The sequence below is a fragment of the Rhinopithecus roxellana genome, chromosome 11 (genome assembly GCF_007565055.1).
Source record: "Rhinopithecus roxellana isolate Shanxi Qingling chromosome 11, ASM756505v1, whole genome shotgun sequence".
In the NCBI taxonomy this organism is placed as follows: domain Eukaryota; kingdom Metazoa; phylum Chordata; class Mammalia; order Primates; family Cercopithecidae; genus Rhinopithecus; species Rhinopithecus roxellana.
This window is the reverse complement of record NC_044559.1, coordinates 76,360,982-76,377,953: the sequence shown is the minus strand read 5'-3', so window position 1 is coordinate 76,377,953 and position 16,972 is coordinate 76,360,982. Positions and strand designations below refer to the sequence as shown.

The 16,972-nt window shown below is 50.2% G+C and overlaps 1 protein-coding gene across 2 annotated transcripts in view; it reads right to left on the bottom strand.

The window, feature by feature from the left end:
• SLIT1 (slit guidance ligand 1) overlaps nt 1-16,972 on the bottom strand; it is a 189,513-nt gene that overhangs the window by 28,252 nt on the left and 144,289 nt on the right. For both annotated transcript variants that reach the window (XM_010389575.2, XM_010389576.2), the window contains exons 20-25: nt 16,749-16,915; nt 13,863-13,995; nt 11,572-11,640; nt 8,057-8,128; nt 5,083-5,154; nt 4,219-4,290 (exon numbers count right to left, since the gene is read on the bottom strand). In XM_010389575.2, coding sequence (XP_010387877.1) covers nt 4,219-4,290; nt 5,083-5,154; nt 8,057-8,128; nt 11,572-11,640; nt 13,863-13,995; nt 16,749-16,915 — 585 coding nt within the window. The remainder of the gene's footprint in view (nt 1-4,218; nt 4,291-5,082; nt 5,155-8,056; nt 8,129-11,571; nt 11,641-13,862; nt 13,996-16,748; nt 16,916-16,972) is intronic.

Here is a 16,972-nt window from a genome sequence, read left to right as displayed (position 1 = left end):
TGTCATTATTGTCATTATTAATTACTTGCTATTCTGTCATATGGGCATGCCATAATTTACTTACTCCTTCCGTATTTCCTTTCATGCCAAATTCTTAATGAATTTGGACATCTAGCTTTCCAGCCTACAGCAAATTAGAGGCAACAAAATGCCAGATGATAGCAATGAACACAGACATTGGGGAACCCTAGCCTGGGACATGGTGCATAGTAGATATTTCCTGATGGCTGACTGGATGGATAGACGGAAGATGAGTTAACTGCAAAGTAAATAGCAGCAGAGGATTGTGCAGGACATTGAAGTGCAGCACAGTGAAGAGTGCTCACAATCATTACAGCTTGTTTGAACCATGTGAGACCTTAGAAATCATCTTTGTGCAGGTGAGAAAAGAGGCCTCAAGAGAAGAATAAATTGTTTGAAAACCCATTGCAAGTTGATGGCAGAACAAGAACCTAAAGCCCCAAGTCCTGATTAGTCTAGAGTTCAAGGGTTTTAAATATGATGACTTCCCCTCTTCTACACGCCCCTCCTCCACACTGCGAGTGGACAGAGAGGCCCTGGCCAGAGTCAGATCAGGAACAGGGCTTCTCAGTAACATCAGCACCTTCGGGAACCAGGAACACTAGATGGTAACTCTTGGCTATCCCTCAATTATCACTTGTCATAGAGCAATGTGCGAGGCCTCCCTTCAAATTGTATACAGCTTTCATGAAGCCCGGAGTGAATGCAGTGGGTCTATGTCATCTTTTTACCACTCTTCAACTCCTTATAATTGCTCAAGAATTCTGTCTGGAAGAGTTGCAGGTCTTGAGTGCAGAGGCGACAACCGATGTATGTGTGCACATGACTTATATCACATCAATACTACACGTGCATATCTGCACGCACATGAACATGAGTATACACACATCTTCCAGGCTGCTGCCTGTTTCCATCTTAAACCCTGGGTGTAAAGGGCAGAGTTTATCCACAAGCTTTCTTGATAACCACTGAAGGTTTCTTTCACACAGATGCTATTTCGTAGAGAAATTAAGCTTAGGTGCAATTAATAAACACATTTAATCAGTAAAACTGATGCCATTTTCTACAAGTACTGCTAACCTGATCTTTACTTACTGGTTTATTTCTTATAAACTAGATCTGGCTTCTGGCCTGATATTACTGTTCTCCTTAAGAAAGTCTTAATTTATAGATGGGTATAGGCTCAAAATTTGTTTTTTCAGCTTTGGTTTTTTTGGTTTGCTCAAAACATATGTTGTTTGCTCACTCCTCATTTGAAAAACAAAACCTGTGTATTTTGAGCGGGAGACAAGATGTACTTGGATGTTAATTTGGTTCTCATGAGGAAGGAGAAAAGGTAGCCAACCGCGCATCTGCACAGTTAAACCCTGAGTAGAAGAGAAATATTAAGGGTGAATGCAAAGGTATAAAATGTAGACTAGATGCTGAAAAGGCTAAGGTGGGCAGTAAAAGTGGACACTCAGCTATGCCCAGGGGTATGCAACAAAAGCTATGTGGTCCCAGGGTAGCATCAGCCCCTGGTGCCCAGCAGAGACAAGCACAAATGCTCTCTGGAGAGGAGCATCTCCAACTTAGCTCTCCAGAATTCCTAAAGATATGTCAGCAAAAATGAGCGTGCAACCAAAAATTACCCAACACAGATGGAAACAAGCCCCGGTGAATTCAAGTCAGTAGGAACAATAAACAACACTGTCCCAACCTGACCTATGTCCAGAGGCACCACCTCCAGCAGGGCTCACTCCTGCCTCCTCCCATCCCACTCACCGTCTGTATGTCACCATGGGCTTTCCAGGAGTTTGCTGAAACTCAATTCCCCACAATTCCCCTTCTGTATACAATGAAGTGCAAACTCCTTAGCAGGTACAAATGGTCCTTCACAACAGAATTCCAATGTCCCTTTCCAGATTCATCTCCTCCCACCCCACATTCCTTCCCCAACCAAACACCCTTTATCCTATGCTGGACAACACAGCATGCCTGAACATCCCATTTTTTCGTGTTCACGCCTTTGCACGTGCTGCTCCCTCTTCCTAGGATGCCCTTCCTCACTTTCTCCAATTGGCCAACTCTAGTTCCTTTCCAATGACAGCATAAATTGTACCTCCTCTGTGAAGCCCCTTGGACTTGCTCAGAGTTAGTCACTGTTTCCTTTGAATTCTCTTTATAAGATCCCAAATGGTCACAGTGGGCGGAAACCTTGTGTTAGGAAATTCTTCAGCACCAGAGTCACTCTGGTTGCCCAGGATGTATTTATTAAGGCAATAAAGAATAAATAAAGAGCTTTGGAATCAGGCACACCTAAATTCAAATCCTAGGGAAGCTGCCTAACTTTTTAGAACCTAGGACTGTAAAATGGAAATAATAAATCAAATCCTACCACCTGGGACACAGCCCCTTACCCCTCCCACTTCCATGGCAGACATTACAAATCAATCACTGCACCCCTCCCACTGAGTCCAGGTCCAGCCCTGGAATCTTCAGTGTGGTCCTCAAGACAGTTCTTGCCAATCATGTGGAGCTGGCGCGTAACACAAAACTCACTTCCCATTTCAGTCATGGGGTAATCAAGACCTTGTAGATGAAGCAGAGTGCAGTACTTGACTCAGGCAGACCCTCAAAGAGCAACACCTATTACTATTTTATCTCCCGATGCTGTTTGATGCACCGCTGATTTAACATGCTTTCTGAAGGGTGGGGAACATGACCATACTAAATATACACTCTGGTTTTAGAGTTTAAAATGTAGAAAAAGTGAACCTTAGAGAAAATCTAGTGAGACTGATGAGTGAATGAACTTCAAGAAGAGTGGCTGGGGGCCCCAGAAGCTCTCCAACCTGGGTATGCCTGCCCACCAGGGCCTTTTCGGGCTTAAGGATGGGGCTGAGAGCAAAAGGAGACAGTTGCACCTGAGGTCCCAGGCATAGTCCACGCGACCACAGTTCTCCTATCCTGCCTCGGCCAGTAGTGCCAAGAGATGCCAGGAGAGAATGTGTGCCTGCTCAGTGCCCTGCCCAACCTCCAGAATTAGGATGGCCCTGTCACAGCCCAGTGCTTCTTGATTTTGTCTATTTTGTATATGGCAAAATATATATATCACATGAAATTTGCCACTTTCACCATTTTAAGTGTACAATCCAGTAACATTGATTGTATTCACAGTGTTGTACAACATCACCACTACCTGTTTCCAAAACGATTTCATCACCCCAAAAGAACTCTGTGCTTACTGACCACCAACTCCCCATGGCCCCTTCCTCCAGCTCCTGGCATCCACCATTCCACTTTTTGTCTCTATGAATTTGATTCATATATATGGAATCATACAATATTCATCCTCTTGTGTCTGACTTATTTCACCCAACATAATGCCTTCAAGATTCATCCGTGTGGTAGCACACATCAGAACTTCATCATTTTTATGGCCAATATCCCATTGTATGTATGTAGTACATTTTGTTTGCCATCTGTGGACATAGACTGTTCCCACTTCATTATTATGAATAATGCTGCAGCAAACATTGGTGTACACGCATCTGTTTCACTCCCTGCTTTCCATTCTTTTGGATATACCTCTTAGAGTAGATTGCTGGGTTATATGGTAATCCTATACTGAGATTTTTGAGGAATCAAGCCCACCGCTTTTAAAGAATTCTCATAGCACTGCTAGCTAAATGGTTTTGGAAGTAGTTCTATATCGAATTACAGCACGTATTGGGGGCAGTAAATTTCCAGAGCTCATCCCCTACTGTGTGAAGTCGGAGGCACAGTACCAGCGGAGCGCTTAAGAGCACTGGCCTAGGAGTCAGAAACCCCACCACTCTGCAGCTGTGCAGCTGCCAGCCAGCATCCCACTTTTTCTCCATCCATTTCCTGGTGTGAAAGATAAGAACCACAGTACCTATGTTGTAGGACAACTGTGAGGCGCACATTAGCTGAGGCAGGCAAAGTGCACAGCAATCGATCAATGGTCATTACAACCTTCACTGCTGCTTGTGAGGAACTGTTCTTCTACTCTATTGCTGTGGCTGATGACCCACTGGACATATAAGAGTCCCAGAAGGTGCACATGGGAAGTTCACAAGCTTAATTTCAGTGTAAAAGCAACAAATTCTGACAATCTCAGGAGGTGGAGTCTTCTCAGAAACCAAGTCCTGTTGAAATCCAGAGAGACCCAGAGAAAGGGGCTGGAGTACTCACAGGTGAGACAGGGAGGTCACGTCTGCAAAGATGCCCTCTTGGAGGGTGGAAATGTCATTGCCGTGGAGAGACCTGAGAAGAAAAGAGGCTGCTGGTGCTTTATCTATGGACAGAGATGGGAGACCTGCTGGAGGGAGAGGCCCAGCCCTCTGCAGAGAGGGGAAAGGCCGTGCCTTCCCTCTAGGCCTCTCAATCAGTGGCCCAAGGGAGATGCCCCCCAGCTCAGAGACCCTGCCCCACTGGCCACAGGGAAGAAACCCTTGAGGTGGACCGCCCTGTCCCCCAGCCCTTCAGAGGACTGAAACACCGCGTTTATATTACAAACAGGACCTGTGCACCCAGAGCCCTCCCGCTTTTAGCAGAGGAGCCTAAGCGGCAGGCGCTTCTTCTTAGTAAGGAAGTTAAGAAGGCCAGCCACAGGTTAGGGCTGGGAGAACGTCACCTTGCCCCCGGTGGGCTGACTGAGGCCATCATAATGGACGAATCGAGGGCTTTGATCCCAGGGCAAAACCTCCCAGTGAGAACTCATAGAAGAGGTTCACAAATCCCTTGCAAACAAACATTTTTAAATCTGAACAGAAGTCTCACATGTAAATGAAGGGCCACCTTATTTTGGATGTCCCCCCACCAACACCACAAACTCATCTTGGGGGTGACAGTAACCCTCATTTCTCAGATCATTTCCTATGCACGCCCCAGCTTCTTGGGAATGAGAGTATCCACAGGGGCTTAAGTGACAGTGCTCTGGACTCCACCATGGCACAGTGTGGGCTCTAGACATGGGAACATTTCTGGCCACCAGGTGGGTGGCGGGACCCTCGGTGGGGTGGATTTCCTGGCGGGATGGCAAGTGAGGAGACTTACAGCAGGCGCAGGGAGCGGAGTCCCTGGAAGGCCAGAGGCGGGATGCACTGCAGGGCATTGTAGCTGAGGATCCTGTGGAGGAAGGAGGCGGAGGAAGGGCACCGTGTTAGTGCCTGGCCCCTGTGGGCACAGCTGCCGCCCAGGACATGGAGGCCCCTCTCACCCAGCAGCCTCCTCAGGCTCTGTGAGGGGAGGCAGAGCAGCCAGCAAGCGCATGGGCTGGGCTGTGCCCTGAGAAGCTGGTGCTCGTGGGCATGCCCCCTAATCCCCTTCTGCCTCAATCAGTTCCCTCGACTGTAAAATAGGGACAAAAATAATGCCAACTCCATAGGGCTGTCCTGGGGGTGAAATCCAGGTGAAGCCCTTAGCACCATGCCTGGCTCCAGTCAATCCTCAACAAAGGAGAGTTGCTGTTGTTATGATTGAGAACATTCCCTAAGGGGCTGCCCCAGCAAGGTGCCTAGGCAAGTTCCCTATGAAGGTGACACCCAACCAGGACCTGCCTGCGGGGAGCTCACTGTCTCAGCTGACCACTTCCAGGGTGGACAGGCAAAGTCATCTACAATAATTTACTGTTGAAAAGCTGTGACAGAGAGGAAGGTGCTGTTACTACGCCCATCTTATAGATGAGGAGACTGAGGCCTTGAGAGGTGAAAGAACTTCTCCGGGGTCACATTATTAAGTCATTAAGAAGGGGCTGGATGCGGTGGCTCACACCTGTAATCCCAGCACTTTGGGAGGCTGAGGTGGGCAGATCACCTGAGGTCAGGAGTTTGAGAACAGCCTGGCCAACATGGCAAAACCCCGTCTCTACTAAAAATACAAATATTAGCCAGGCATGGCGGTACACGCCTATAATCCCAGCTACTCGGGAGGCTGAGGCAGGGGAATCACTTGAACCCGGGAGGCAGAGGTTGCGGTGAGCCAAGATCGTGCCACTGCACTCCAGCCTAGGCGACAGAGAGAGACTCTATCTCAAAAAAAAAAAAAAAGTTATTAAGAAGGGATTTTCATTACAGCTTTCAGTTCCCAGAGCCCACAGGCTAAGCCACTGTCCCAAAATGCTTCCAAGTAATTGAATCTATCCAGGGCAGACAGGCAGATGAATAAGGGAATGACACTGGCAACAGCGCCGTGCTGGAAACAACCTGCGTGTCCCCAGCAGATGGACGGACAAGCAAACTGTGGCACCTCCACGCCTGCGCAGGGGACACTGCTCAGCCATGAAACAGAGCCACCGGCACACGCAGCACCACACCACGCGGAACCTCAAAATAATCATGCTGGGTGCAGAAGCCAAGCAAAAACGACTTTTTCCATTTGTATGTAAAACCCTAGAAAATGCAAACTAACCTATAGTGACAGAAAGCAGAGCAGTGGTTGCCTGGGTCTCAGAGTTAGGAGAGGCAGGAGCAGGGGATTAGCAAGAATAGCACTCTTTTCTTTCCTTCCTTCCTTCCTTCCTTCCTTCCTTCCTTCCTTCCTTCCTTCCTTCCTTCCTTCCTTCCTTCCTTCCTTCTTTCCTTCCTTCCTTCCTTTTCTTTTCTTTTTTCTTTCTTTTTTTTTTTTTTTTTTTTTACAAGGTCTAGCTCTGTCACCCAGGATGGAGTGCAGTGGCGTGATCTTGGCTCGTTGCAACCTCTGCCTCCCAGGCTCAAACCATCCTCCCACCTCAGCCTCCCAAGTAGCTGGGACCACAGATGTGCGCCACCACACCAGGCTAATGTTTTGTATTTTGTATTTTGACTTGAGCCCACATCCTGCTCCTGGAGAATGGCTGGGTCAGGGCCCCTTCCTTTTTTGGGCACTGGCTCTACCGTTCTATCTGTAAAATGAGGTGTGGGGAAGGTGAATGAGATACTCTTACACACCAGGCAAATATAAGGGACACTTGGTAATATGTTCTGATCAATTGCTTGGAATATAATTAAAGCCAGCATTTAAATATCTTAGAATATGGCCACAAAAAATGTTCAGAGGGTCACCGCTCACAACAATCCAAACTGGAAGCAACCCCCAAATTCACCATGACTAGAATGGATGAGGAAAATGTGGCCTGCTCCTCCAAAGGAACAGTAGCTAGCAATGAGAGCGAACAGACCACAGCTGCCACGGTGGCATGAGTGGATCCCACGGACAATGCTAAGCAAGAGAAGCCAGATACAAAAGACTATTGCCCATATGATTCCACTTGGACAAGGTTAAGAATGGACAAAATTAGACTATATTATTTAGAAATGCATATGTCGATGGTAATGCTGTAAAGAAAATAAAAGAAGTGATCCTCATCAAGTCAGGACAGCAGCTGCCTCAGGGTAGGGGAGGAGAGCAATAAGGATCAGGAAGAGACAAGATGCTAGCCTGTTCTATTTTTTTTTTTTTTTTTCTGAGACACAGTCTTTTTCTGTCGCCCAGGCTGGAGTGCAATGGCATGATCTCGGCTCACTGCAACCTCCACCTTCTAGGTTCATGCGATTCTCCTGCCTCAGCCTCCCGAGTAGCTAGGACTACAGGCGCCCGCCACCACGCCCGACTACTTTTTGTATTTTTGGTAGAGACGGGGTTTCACCGTGTTGGCCAGGCTGGTCTCAAATTCCTGACCTCAAGTGATTCACCTGCCTCAGCCTCCCAAAGTGCTGGGATTATAGGCGTGAGCCACCGCGCCCAGCCGAGTGTCCCTAATTTTTGACTTGGTATCTACATGTGTGCCAGCTTTATGATTATTTGTGAAACTGTACTTTTTTTTGCACTATTTATTTTTTGCATTATCATTTTCTGTATATACCATATGTTGTATTTCACAATGAAAGATGTTTTTTGAAAGTCTTTTAGGCTCTCGGGCCGCGCATCCTCTCCAGAGGGCAAGGCATCTGTAGGTGAGGGATTGGGGGGCAACGCGCAGCACAGGCTGGGCCTTGGGAATGACTCACAGCCCTGGCCCCGGGGCACCCACCCCAGCCCCGCTGGGACTCACAGCGTGGTCAGCTGGCTCATGTTGGTGAAGGAGGAATTGCTTAACGAGCTGATCTTGTTGTTGCTCAGGTCCCTGGAAAAGGCAAAGGCATCATGGTTGAGAAAGAACTCACTCAGCCCTGGCTCACGCTCCTGGGCTTCTTCCCCTCCCTCATTCTGCCCAGGGCCATTCCCCAGCCAAGTTGGCCAGGGGTGGAGAGGAGCCCAGGTGGTGCACAGCCTCGGGTCACAGCGCTTGCTTAGCTACAGCCCTGCACTGCTCCCTCAACTCCCTCGGGTACACACCAGGCAAATATAAGGGACACTTGGTATGTGGAGGCTTGGCGCCTCCATTCCCTGACCCCTACCCCCACCCCTCTGCAAGCAGAGCCTGGCTCTGCCCCTTTTCACCATGGGAACACTCCCACCAGGGTGTCGGTGGGCTCCCGACCAGATCCAGCACTCTCTCCTTTCTCTCCTGCCAGACCTTAGGCGGGCCGGTTCAGAAGCCCTCCCTGCGAGGTAGTCCTATCAGGGAGAGGGCAGCCCCGTTTGACAAAGACCCAGAGTCTCAGCGGGATCCGTGACTCTTGAAGGGTCACCAGCTGGTCAGAGGCAGAGCCAGATTCAGAGCCGATCCACTGGCCCCAAGCCCAGGATGCTGCCGTGGCCTCTCCGCGTCACCTGAGGCATCTGACACAACTGACCGCCCTTCTCCTCTTCTCAAAACTCCCGCCACCCACTTTCCTCCACTCCCGACTGTCTTCGGGGGCCTTTGGCTGTGCCTCCTCAGTCTCTGGTAGAAGCTTCCTTCGTACTCAGCCCAGAGGCATGGGGATCGCTAAACCCCATCTATGCCCCTTTTAGTTCAATCTGGGTGCCCTTGCGGACGCCCCTGTGCTGGCAGCGCCCCCTTTCCATGGCCCCAGCCTGTCCTCTCATGAACTCCTCCTCCTGATGCCCACAGACACTCAAACTCCGTCCACATCTTGTGCTCCCCACCACGCCCCGTCCCCCAGGCTCCAGCTCCATAATGCCGCCTGCCCACACGTCTGCCCTCTCGTCCCACCCATCTGATCCGCCCCTGGCTGGTGGCCCTGGTAACCTCTCACGACGTGCCCTCCTCCTGAGCCAGCGTCCTCTCTCTCAGGCTCCTGCCTGGATTCTGACCTCATCTCTCACCCACTGCTTTGCCCTTTTGATCCATCTGCCATGAGGGTGGCACCACAGCAATCTCTCTATGACGCAAAGCTGACGAAGCCACTTCCCCACTGAAACCCCACAGTGGTACCCACGTGCCTAGCATGTGGACTCCAGGCCCTCTAGCTGGCCACCTGGCACTCCTGGGTCTGGTCCCTGCCCCCCGCCCCTCTGCTTCCCGCCCGGAAGGCTTCCCAGGCTTAGGATTCACTAAGTTTCTTGAAGTTCTCTGAGCAGACTACACTCTGTGCCCCCAGACAGCTTATTCCCTCTGCCCACCAGTGAACTCGAACTCGTGTTCCAAGATGCCCTCCCCACCAGCCCCCTCCATGAGTTGATCACATCCTCCTTGAGCCACAGCCCTAATCGGCATTGACCTCTGTTGGAACCCTTATGTGCTCCCTCCCCTCCCCCGTATCCTCCCTAAACCATGACAGTCTGGAGAGGTGGCCATGACTTCGGGGCCTTCACATCTGCCCACTTCATGCACTCAGGAAACATTTAGAAAATGCAATGATGTGCCCTGCCTTCATCTTCTCCTCCTGAACGTTCCTCTAATCTAATTCCAAATCATTCCACTGTCTTTGGAGATATATGTAAGTGCTCTACTGAATGTTCAACACACTTTGTGGTCGTTCCCTGTGATGAGGAGGTGGCACAGCCCCCAAGAGGCAGTTTCACTGGCTCAAAGCACTCTGACACCAGCCACTGAATCACACTACTCCATCCCCTCTCCACCCCTCCCATTGGAATGTTCAACATACATTGGTCAGGTCATTAAGCAAAAACAGATAAATTGGAGTTTCAAAATCCTGTAAGCCAGAGCCGCTCAAAGTAGCCAGTCCTTGAAGTAAATTTCACCAACCCACAATAAGAAACTTGGGCCTTGGCCGGGCGCAGTGGCTCACGCCTGTAATCCCAGCACTTTGGGAGGCCGAGGCGGGTGGATCACAAGGTCAGGAGATCGAGACCATCCTGGCTAACATGGTGAAACCCCATCTCTACTAAAAATACAAAAAATTAGCTTGGTGTGGTGGTGGGCACCTGTAGACCCAGCTATTCAGGAGGCTGAGGCAGGAGAATGGCGTGAACCCGGGAGGCGGAGCTTGCAGTGAGCAGAGATCGTGCCACTGCACTCCAGCCTAGACGACAGAGCGAGACTCCGTCTCAAAAAAAAAAAGAAAGAAAAAAGAAACTTGAGCCAAGATCCGGTCACCACACATAGCTTACTTTAGCGAACATTGTTTCAATAGCAAGACTTTCTCAACGGAGGAAGCAATACATTGATTTAGATTCTAGTGTAAGCACCTTATCTAATTACAAACCCATTACAAACAGTTCTGGGACTGATGGGCCCGTAGATTGCACTTGGAGTGGCACTGCTCCAAACTACACTAACATGGAATGTTCTCTGGACTTCTTTTTGGTATAATCTGGCCAAGGAGCAGATAAAGACAATTGAAGTGAGGAGTTAAGTGGGTTAGAAAACTAAAAGGGGCTGAACTTATTATCCTCAGGCTCATTTTGTATATTTCCATGGAGTAGAAAGGGTCAAAGGCGGAAATAACAGAAAAGCAGAGGTGTAGCCTAAAGAAAAACTTAGTTACAGGTATGTATTTGCAGCTACCATAGTTTATACTTGGTTTGAGAGCTGAGCTGGACCGAGAAGCCTTCCATCACCCTCCGCTTCTCCTGGATCCTAACCTTGCAAGAATAACCCCTCCTTGTGTGTGTGTGTGTGTGTGTGTGTGTGTGTGTGTGTGTGTGTGTGTGTCTTGTTGCCCAGGCTGAGTGCAATGGCGCAATCTCAGCTCACTGCAACTTCTACCTCCCGGATTCAAGCTGTTCTCCTGCCTCAGCCTCCCAAGTAGCTGGGATTACAGGCATGTGCCACCGTGCCCGGCCAATTTTGTATTTTTAGTAAAGATGGGGCTTCTCCATGTTGGTCAGGCTGGTCTTGAACTCCAACGTGAGTTCGAGAGGTTATCCGCCTGCCTCGGCCTCCCAAAGTGCTGGGATTACAGGCGTGAGCCACAGCACCCGACCAGGATAACCCCTCTTAACAGTCACGACCAGCCTCAAGAGAGCTTTGGGGAGATGGCCTGGGCAGGAGGAGGAGGCAGGTCCAACCCAACAGGCCCTGGAACTATGTAATTGCCAATGATGGCCACTAGGTGGCAAAACAGCTCTAGGCACAGCTGTTTCCAGAGGGGAGCAGGGAAAGGAAAAAAGCGGAATCTGCCCAGAAGTGAGGTCTGTAGGAAATTCCAGGAAAGCCAGAGTCCTGACGGTTAGATGCCAAAGGCCCTCCTGTCCTCAAGCGGCCTGGATACTTACACGAGCTGCAGGTACTTGAAGGTAGACAGCTGTCCTGGAACCAGCGTGAACTGGTTCCCGTCCAAATAGCTGCAGAGAGAACGCAGCGGTGTTAGTGCCCATCTCCACCTCTGGTGGTGCCCCACGCTGGGGACAGCCTTCCCTGCAGCCAGGGACTTCTCTCTCATTTCCTCCCCTCCACACAGGCCACACGATGGGCCCAGAATTGCTTATAGGAGGAGAAAATATGTACATCGTTGAAGCCATTTGGGAAGGTGCCACCCAAAGGACTTGGTAAAAAGCCAAGAGTCACATGGCCTCTCTTGGTTCCCTTCTCACTTCCCTTCTCACCCTCCCAGCTTCCTCCTTGTCCATGGACACTCCCTGAGCCCCTACCTTCCCCTCCCTGCTCTGCTCTTTTCCTGGCCAAATAGATCTGAAATGCATGTTACTGGGCCCTGGCAGCTCCCAGGGCTCCCTCTCCACCTGCTGGCATGGGCTGTGAAGCTGATTCACAGCCAGACTGCCCAATCAGTTTCCCTCATTCCATCAGCACCCCTGTGCCGTCCTGCCTTCCAGGCTCTGTGCCCTGATGTCACTTCTCCACCTCGCTCTGCAGCCAGTGCCACCGTGGCTCTCTCACGGCCTCCTTTCATTGCACTGTCATGCCACCCGCCGACTGTACACCACCACCCATGCCCGGGCTCCTGTTGCAGTCTCTTCTGTCTGTTCTCTGCACCTTGGACCTCGCTTCTGGCCTCCACTCTACTCACTGCTATCCAAGTCACTGTCCTTAAAACCAAGCCCACCAAAATCCTCCTAAGCCCTAAGATTCCCAAGGTTCCCATTTCTACAGGATAGAGCTTGGGATTCAAGATGCTCTGAACCTCCCCCTCTTCCCTTCATCATTGACCATTCATGCCTCCAGCCTGAAGGTTGCTAAGCAGTGGCCCAATGCCAGGTGCTGAGCCAAGCTGGACTCCAGCACAGGAACCCCCCACACCCCCAATAACTACAGCATGCAGGACAGCTCTCCCCCACTTCCCAAAAGCCCCAGAGAGGAGCAAAAGCAGGGCTGTGCTCATCCTTACCCCTCGCTCTGCATCATACAAACTGACTTCCCACCCATCTCATTTGATCCTTGAAGCAGCCCTTGTCCATATACCCAAGTAGTCCCATTTCACAGATGACAAAACTGAGGTTTAGAGAAGTTAAAAGATTTTCGCAAGCTCTGAACTTCAGCATCTTCAGTCAAAGAAAGTAGGCTACCCCACCCATCCCATTATTCTCAGGGCTGCTAGGAGACTCTAAGGAGAAAACAAGGACTCATGAGGTCTGTAGGACACTAACTCTGCAGTAGAAAACAGGGTGAAGATGGGGCAGGCCGGGCCCAGGAAAAGGCCCATAGTGGTTGATGTGCTTGTGAAGAAAAGGCCAGCCTTGCTGGTAATACAAGAAACAACAAATGAAAGCTTCATCACTGGTGGCGGGAGTGGGGGAGAAAAGCTCAGCTTTGGAGGCCTGGAGGGATCGACCCCAGGGCACAGGAAGAGGTCAGAGGTCAGGAGCTGGCCAGAGCCTTTCATCGGGAGGTGTCTGCTGAAGAGGTCCCGGTCTCCATCCCTGTTTGTCAAATGCATCTATGTCCAATCCTCCACATGCACTCAGATACCAAATACCAATCAGCCAGGATTTCAGCACCACCATACTCAGTGCTGACCCAGGGAAGCAAGAAGGCCGCCTTCCCACACTGTCAATGGGAGTGCAAAGGAAACAGATTTTCTTGGAAGACCATCAGGCAAAAGGCAGCAAGAGTCCTAAAAACGCACCGCTCTTTGGCGATTTCAGTGAAGGGGTATTAGCATTGGTTCTATTTATGACAGTAAAAGAAATTGGAAACAACTTAAATATGCAACAAAAGGGGGTTTGTTATCTGGATCATAGCAGATTCCTGTGAAGAACATTACACTGCTGGTACAAAAATCACATTTGTAAGTCTTCACGACACAGGAGCGTGAGACAATGATAGGTGGGAAAGCAATGTTTTCCTTATTTTAAAGGCAGAGCTTAAAGGGAGGAAGTATTCGCTGCCATGTGATATCAGGTGACCGCAGAGGGGAAATCAAAGAGAAGCTCAAAGCCTTCCTGGAGGCAGTGTTTTCTGCAAAGCCCCAACTCCAGCTCCTAGTCAGCTAATGCCTGCCCTTGGTCACCTCCTCCTCCCACTGCCAGGCCCCAGCCCCTCAGGAAATGTCCCCACTGTCCCCGTCCGGTGGACCCCCCTGAAGGGGGCAAGGCCTTGAGCTACTCACAGTTCTGTGACATTCTTGGGAATGCCCTTGGGCAGGGCCCGCAGGTGCTTGTTGCTGCATCGGACCACGGTGTCCAGGCAGGCACACTCCTGTGGGCACTGCGGGCGGGGCAAGCAGCCCCCCTCCTCCTGGCCTAGGGAAGAAGGCACAAAGTCCCTGTCAGGAAAGGGGACGAGCTGCTGTAGGGCCTCCTATAGTCGGGGCCATGCTCTGGGGTCTCTCAGAACAGAAGATCCCTCTGACACTACCTTTGCCATCAGCCAGTCTCTGCACCACACCTCCCCCCAAGCCACCACCACCACTAGGACTGAGGCCCCCAGAGCAGTTTTGAGGTTAAAATAGGTCTTCAGTTGATCTCTTTCTCCTCAGACTCAAAGTGGACCTGGTCGAAGTAGTGCAGGAGGATGGCCCGCACACCATCCCATCCCTGGAGTGCCTGCTACTCCGGGCACCGGATCGACATTGTCTCCTCAACAGTGCAGTCAGGGGTGCAGCCTTGCCCCTAGAATGCAGGCATGAGGAGGACGGAGACCTAGGCCTCTTTTCTCCTCTTTTTTCATTGATAGAGCCCAGTGCCTAGTGCAGTGCCTGGCACGCAGCAGCCCTCAAAACACATGAGTTGAGTGAATGAATGAACAAGTGGATGAATTTCCATTTTACTGAGACGTTAGGCAACTTGCTTGACTCATAAAGTTGGTCCAAGGCAATGCAGAGTCTGAGCCCAGGTCTGGCTGAAGCAAAATCTGAGCCCTTGATACCACACCATCCCTTCATTGATTCATTCATCTATTCAATAAATCTGTGCCTTCCTTTCTGCTGATTGGGTGTCCGAGAGATGATAATATCACCACGGTCAGAGTTCTTGAGGACACTGGGATGCTGGTAGCACATGCTCCCCGGTGACAGTGACCATCAGTTATGCAGTCCCCACATGATAAGGGTGAAGTCACTGAGTCCTCAGAACAGCTCTCTAGTGAATGTGTTACTATCAGCCCATTGGAGCAATGAGGAAACTAAGGACAGAGTGGTTCAGAAACTTGCCCCAGCCTGGAGCAAGCAGCCTGCCTCCAGAACCTGCTCCATTGGCCACCAGGTTCTCAGCAGCAACATCTTAGAAATATTCACATCCTTTCACCTCTAGGAAGCTGTTCTAGCGGGGAGTAGAATATATATGTAGGAAGCATCTAGAAGGGTGCTCCTGGCAGCACGATGCCTTGGAGTGGGACTGGGGAGGTTGTCTGAATGCCCAGCAGCAGGGGCTGCTTACATCAATTGTGGTGCCTTCCAGATAGTGGTTTTCACAGGTGGCCCTGCAAGATCCTTTGTGTGCCACACTCGTGCACGTGAGCACACAGCAAAGATCTGGAAAGCCACATAGCAAATGTCGACAGGAGTTATCCAGAGTTGGAGCATGGGGGCTGGGGGGGTAGTGGGCACATCAGTAATTTTTTTTTTTTTTTTGAGACAGATTCTCATTCTGTTGCCCAGGCTGGAGTGCAACGGTGCAGTCTCAGCTCACTGCAGCCTCCACCTCCTGAATTCTAAAGATTCTCCTGCCTCAGCCTCCCAAGTAGCTGGGACTATAGGCATGCGCCACCATGCCTGGCTAATTTTTGTATTTTTAGTAGAGAAAGGGTTTCACCATGTTGGCCAAGCTGGTCTTGAACTCCTGACCTCAGGGATCTACCCGCCTCAGCCTCCCAAAGTGCTGGAATTACAGGCATGAGCCTCTGAACCTGGCCTGTCAGTAACTTTTTTTAATCCTCCTTCTGGTTGTCCTTGGTTGTTGTTGTTTTTAAGGAATGAGGATGCATTTCTTTTGTAATAAGAATGATAAAAGGAAACTGTATATTGGAAAAAATAATGCTTCCAAAGGATAGTTAATGGCATGAGAAAATGCCCCAAATACATAGTTAGGTTTTAAACAAATCAGAATTTTGTAAAAAGATTTGCAAGCTATTATTGTATGAATTAATAAAAGATATATGTAAATAGTACAGAGCCTTTTTTTAATTTTAGAAGTCGGAAGCAAAAGTATTCTTAGAAAATTCATTACTTTTGTTTAGAAAAATACCCTGATGGTGTTTCTTGGGGTGAAAATCAAAGCTCCCCACTGCCACGTGGCCTGGCCGGGCCAGCTGAGAGTGGAGCTGCCACTGGAGTGGGCTATTGGGGGTGGGGGGTAGAGGGCAAGAAAGGGAGAGACCAGGGAGAAGGGAGGCAACTTAGCACCTAGAAGCGGAGAAGGGAGCTGGAAGCTGAGGTGAGCCAGGGAGAAATTCCCTGCGGCAGGGTGCTGAGAGATGCTAAGGACAGGATGGCTGCACTGAGAAAAATCTGCTTCCTACAGTGACCTTCTGTGCTTGGCGCTGTGGGGATAAAATGAGGGATGGGGCTACCCTGAGAAGTCCCAGGAAACAGGGCATTGGAGCAGAGTGACTAGGGTTTCCTACATACAGGGGAGGGGGATTTAAAAGGGTTCCATTGCATATTAAGATAAGGTGACCCCATGAGTCTAGAGCACTTAGGGACAGTCAAAAGGCAGGTCTGAGTTCACCAAAATTACAGAAATAAACTACACTAAAACAGGAACTGTTTTCTCTGAGCAATAGGATAAGAGGTAAAGTTTATTTCCTTCTTTTATCCATATTTTCCCATTTTTTAAGGATAGGAACTTTATTGCTCTTATAACCACACAAAGACACCACCAGGCAGGGGCGTCTCCTTGCCTCTCCTGAAAACAGGGCCTCCCCTCCCCACCAAACCTCTCCCCTCAAGGGCATGCCAGGGGGTGCTGCCTGTCCACCCCCATCTTCCTAACCTGCCCCACCCCACTGGCTGGACCCAGGGCTCCCTCTCCCTCGCCACCGGGGGGCCACAAATTACCTTCCTCACACCTGAAGTCAGGGAAGGCCACGTCCTGCAGGGGAATCTGCCGCAAGAAGTCAGGGTTCTGGCATCGCGGGTTCCCCGTCACGATCTTGCGCTTCCGTAGCCAGCCCCCCAGCCAGGCCAGCTGGCAGTTGCAGTTGAAAGGGTTGGCCAGGAGGTTCCTGGAAGAGGCAGGCCAGGTGGCCATGGAGACACTCGGCCCCTCTCAGTGGTCCCAG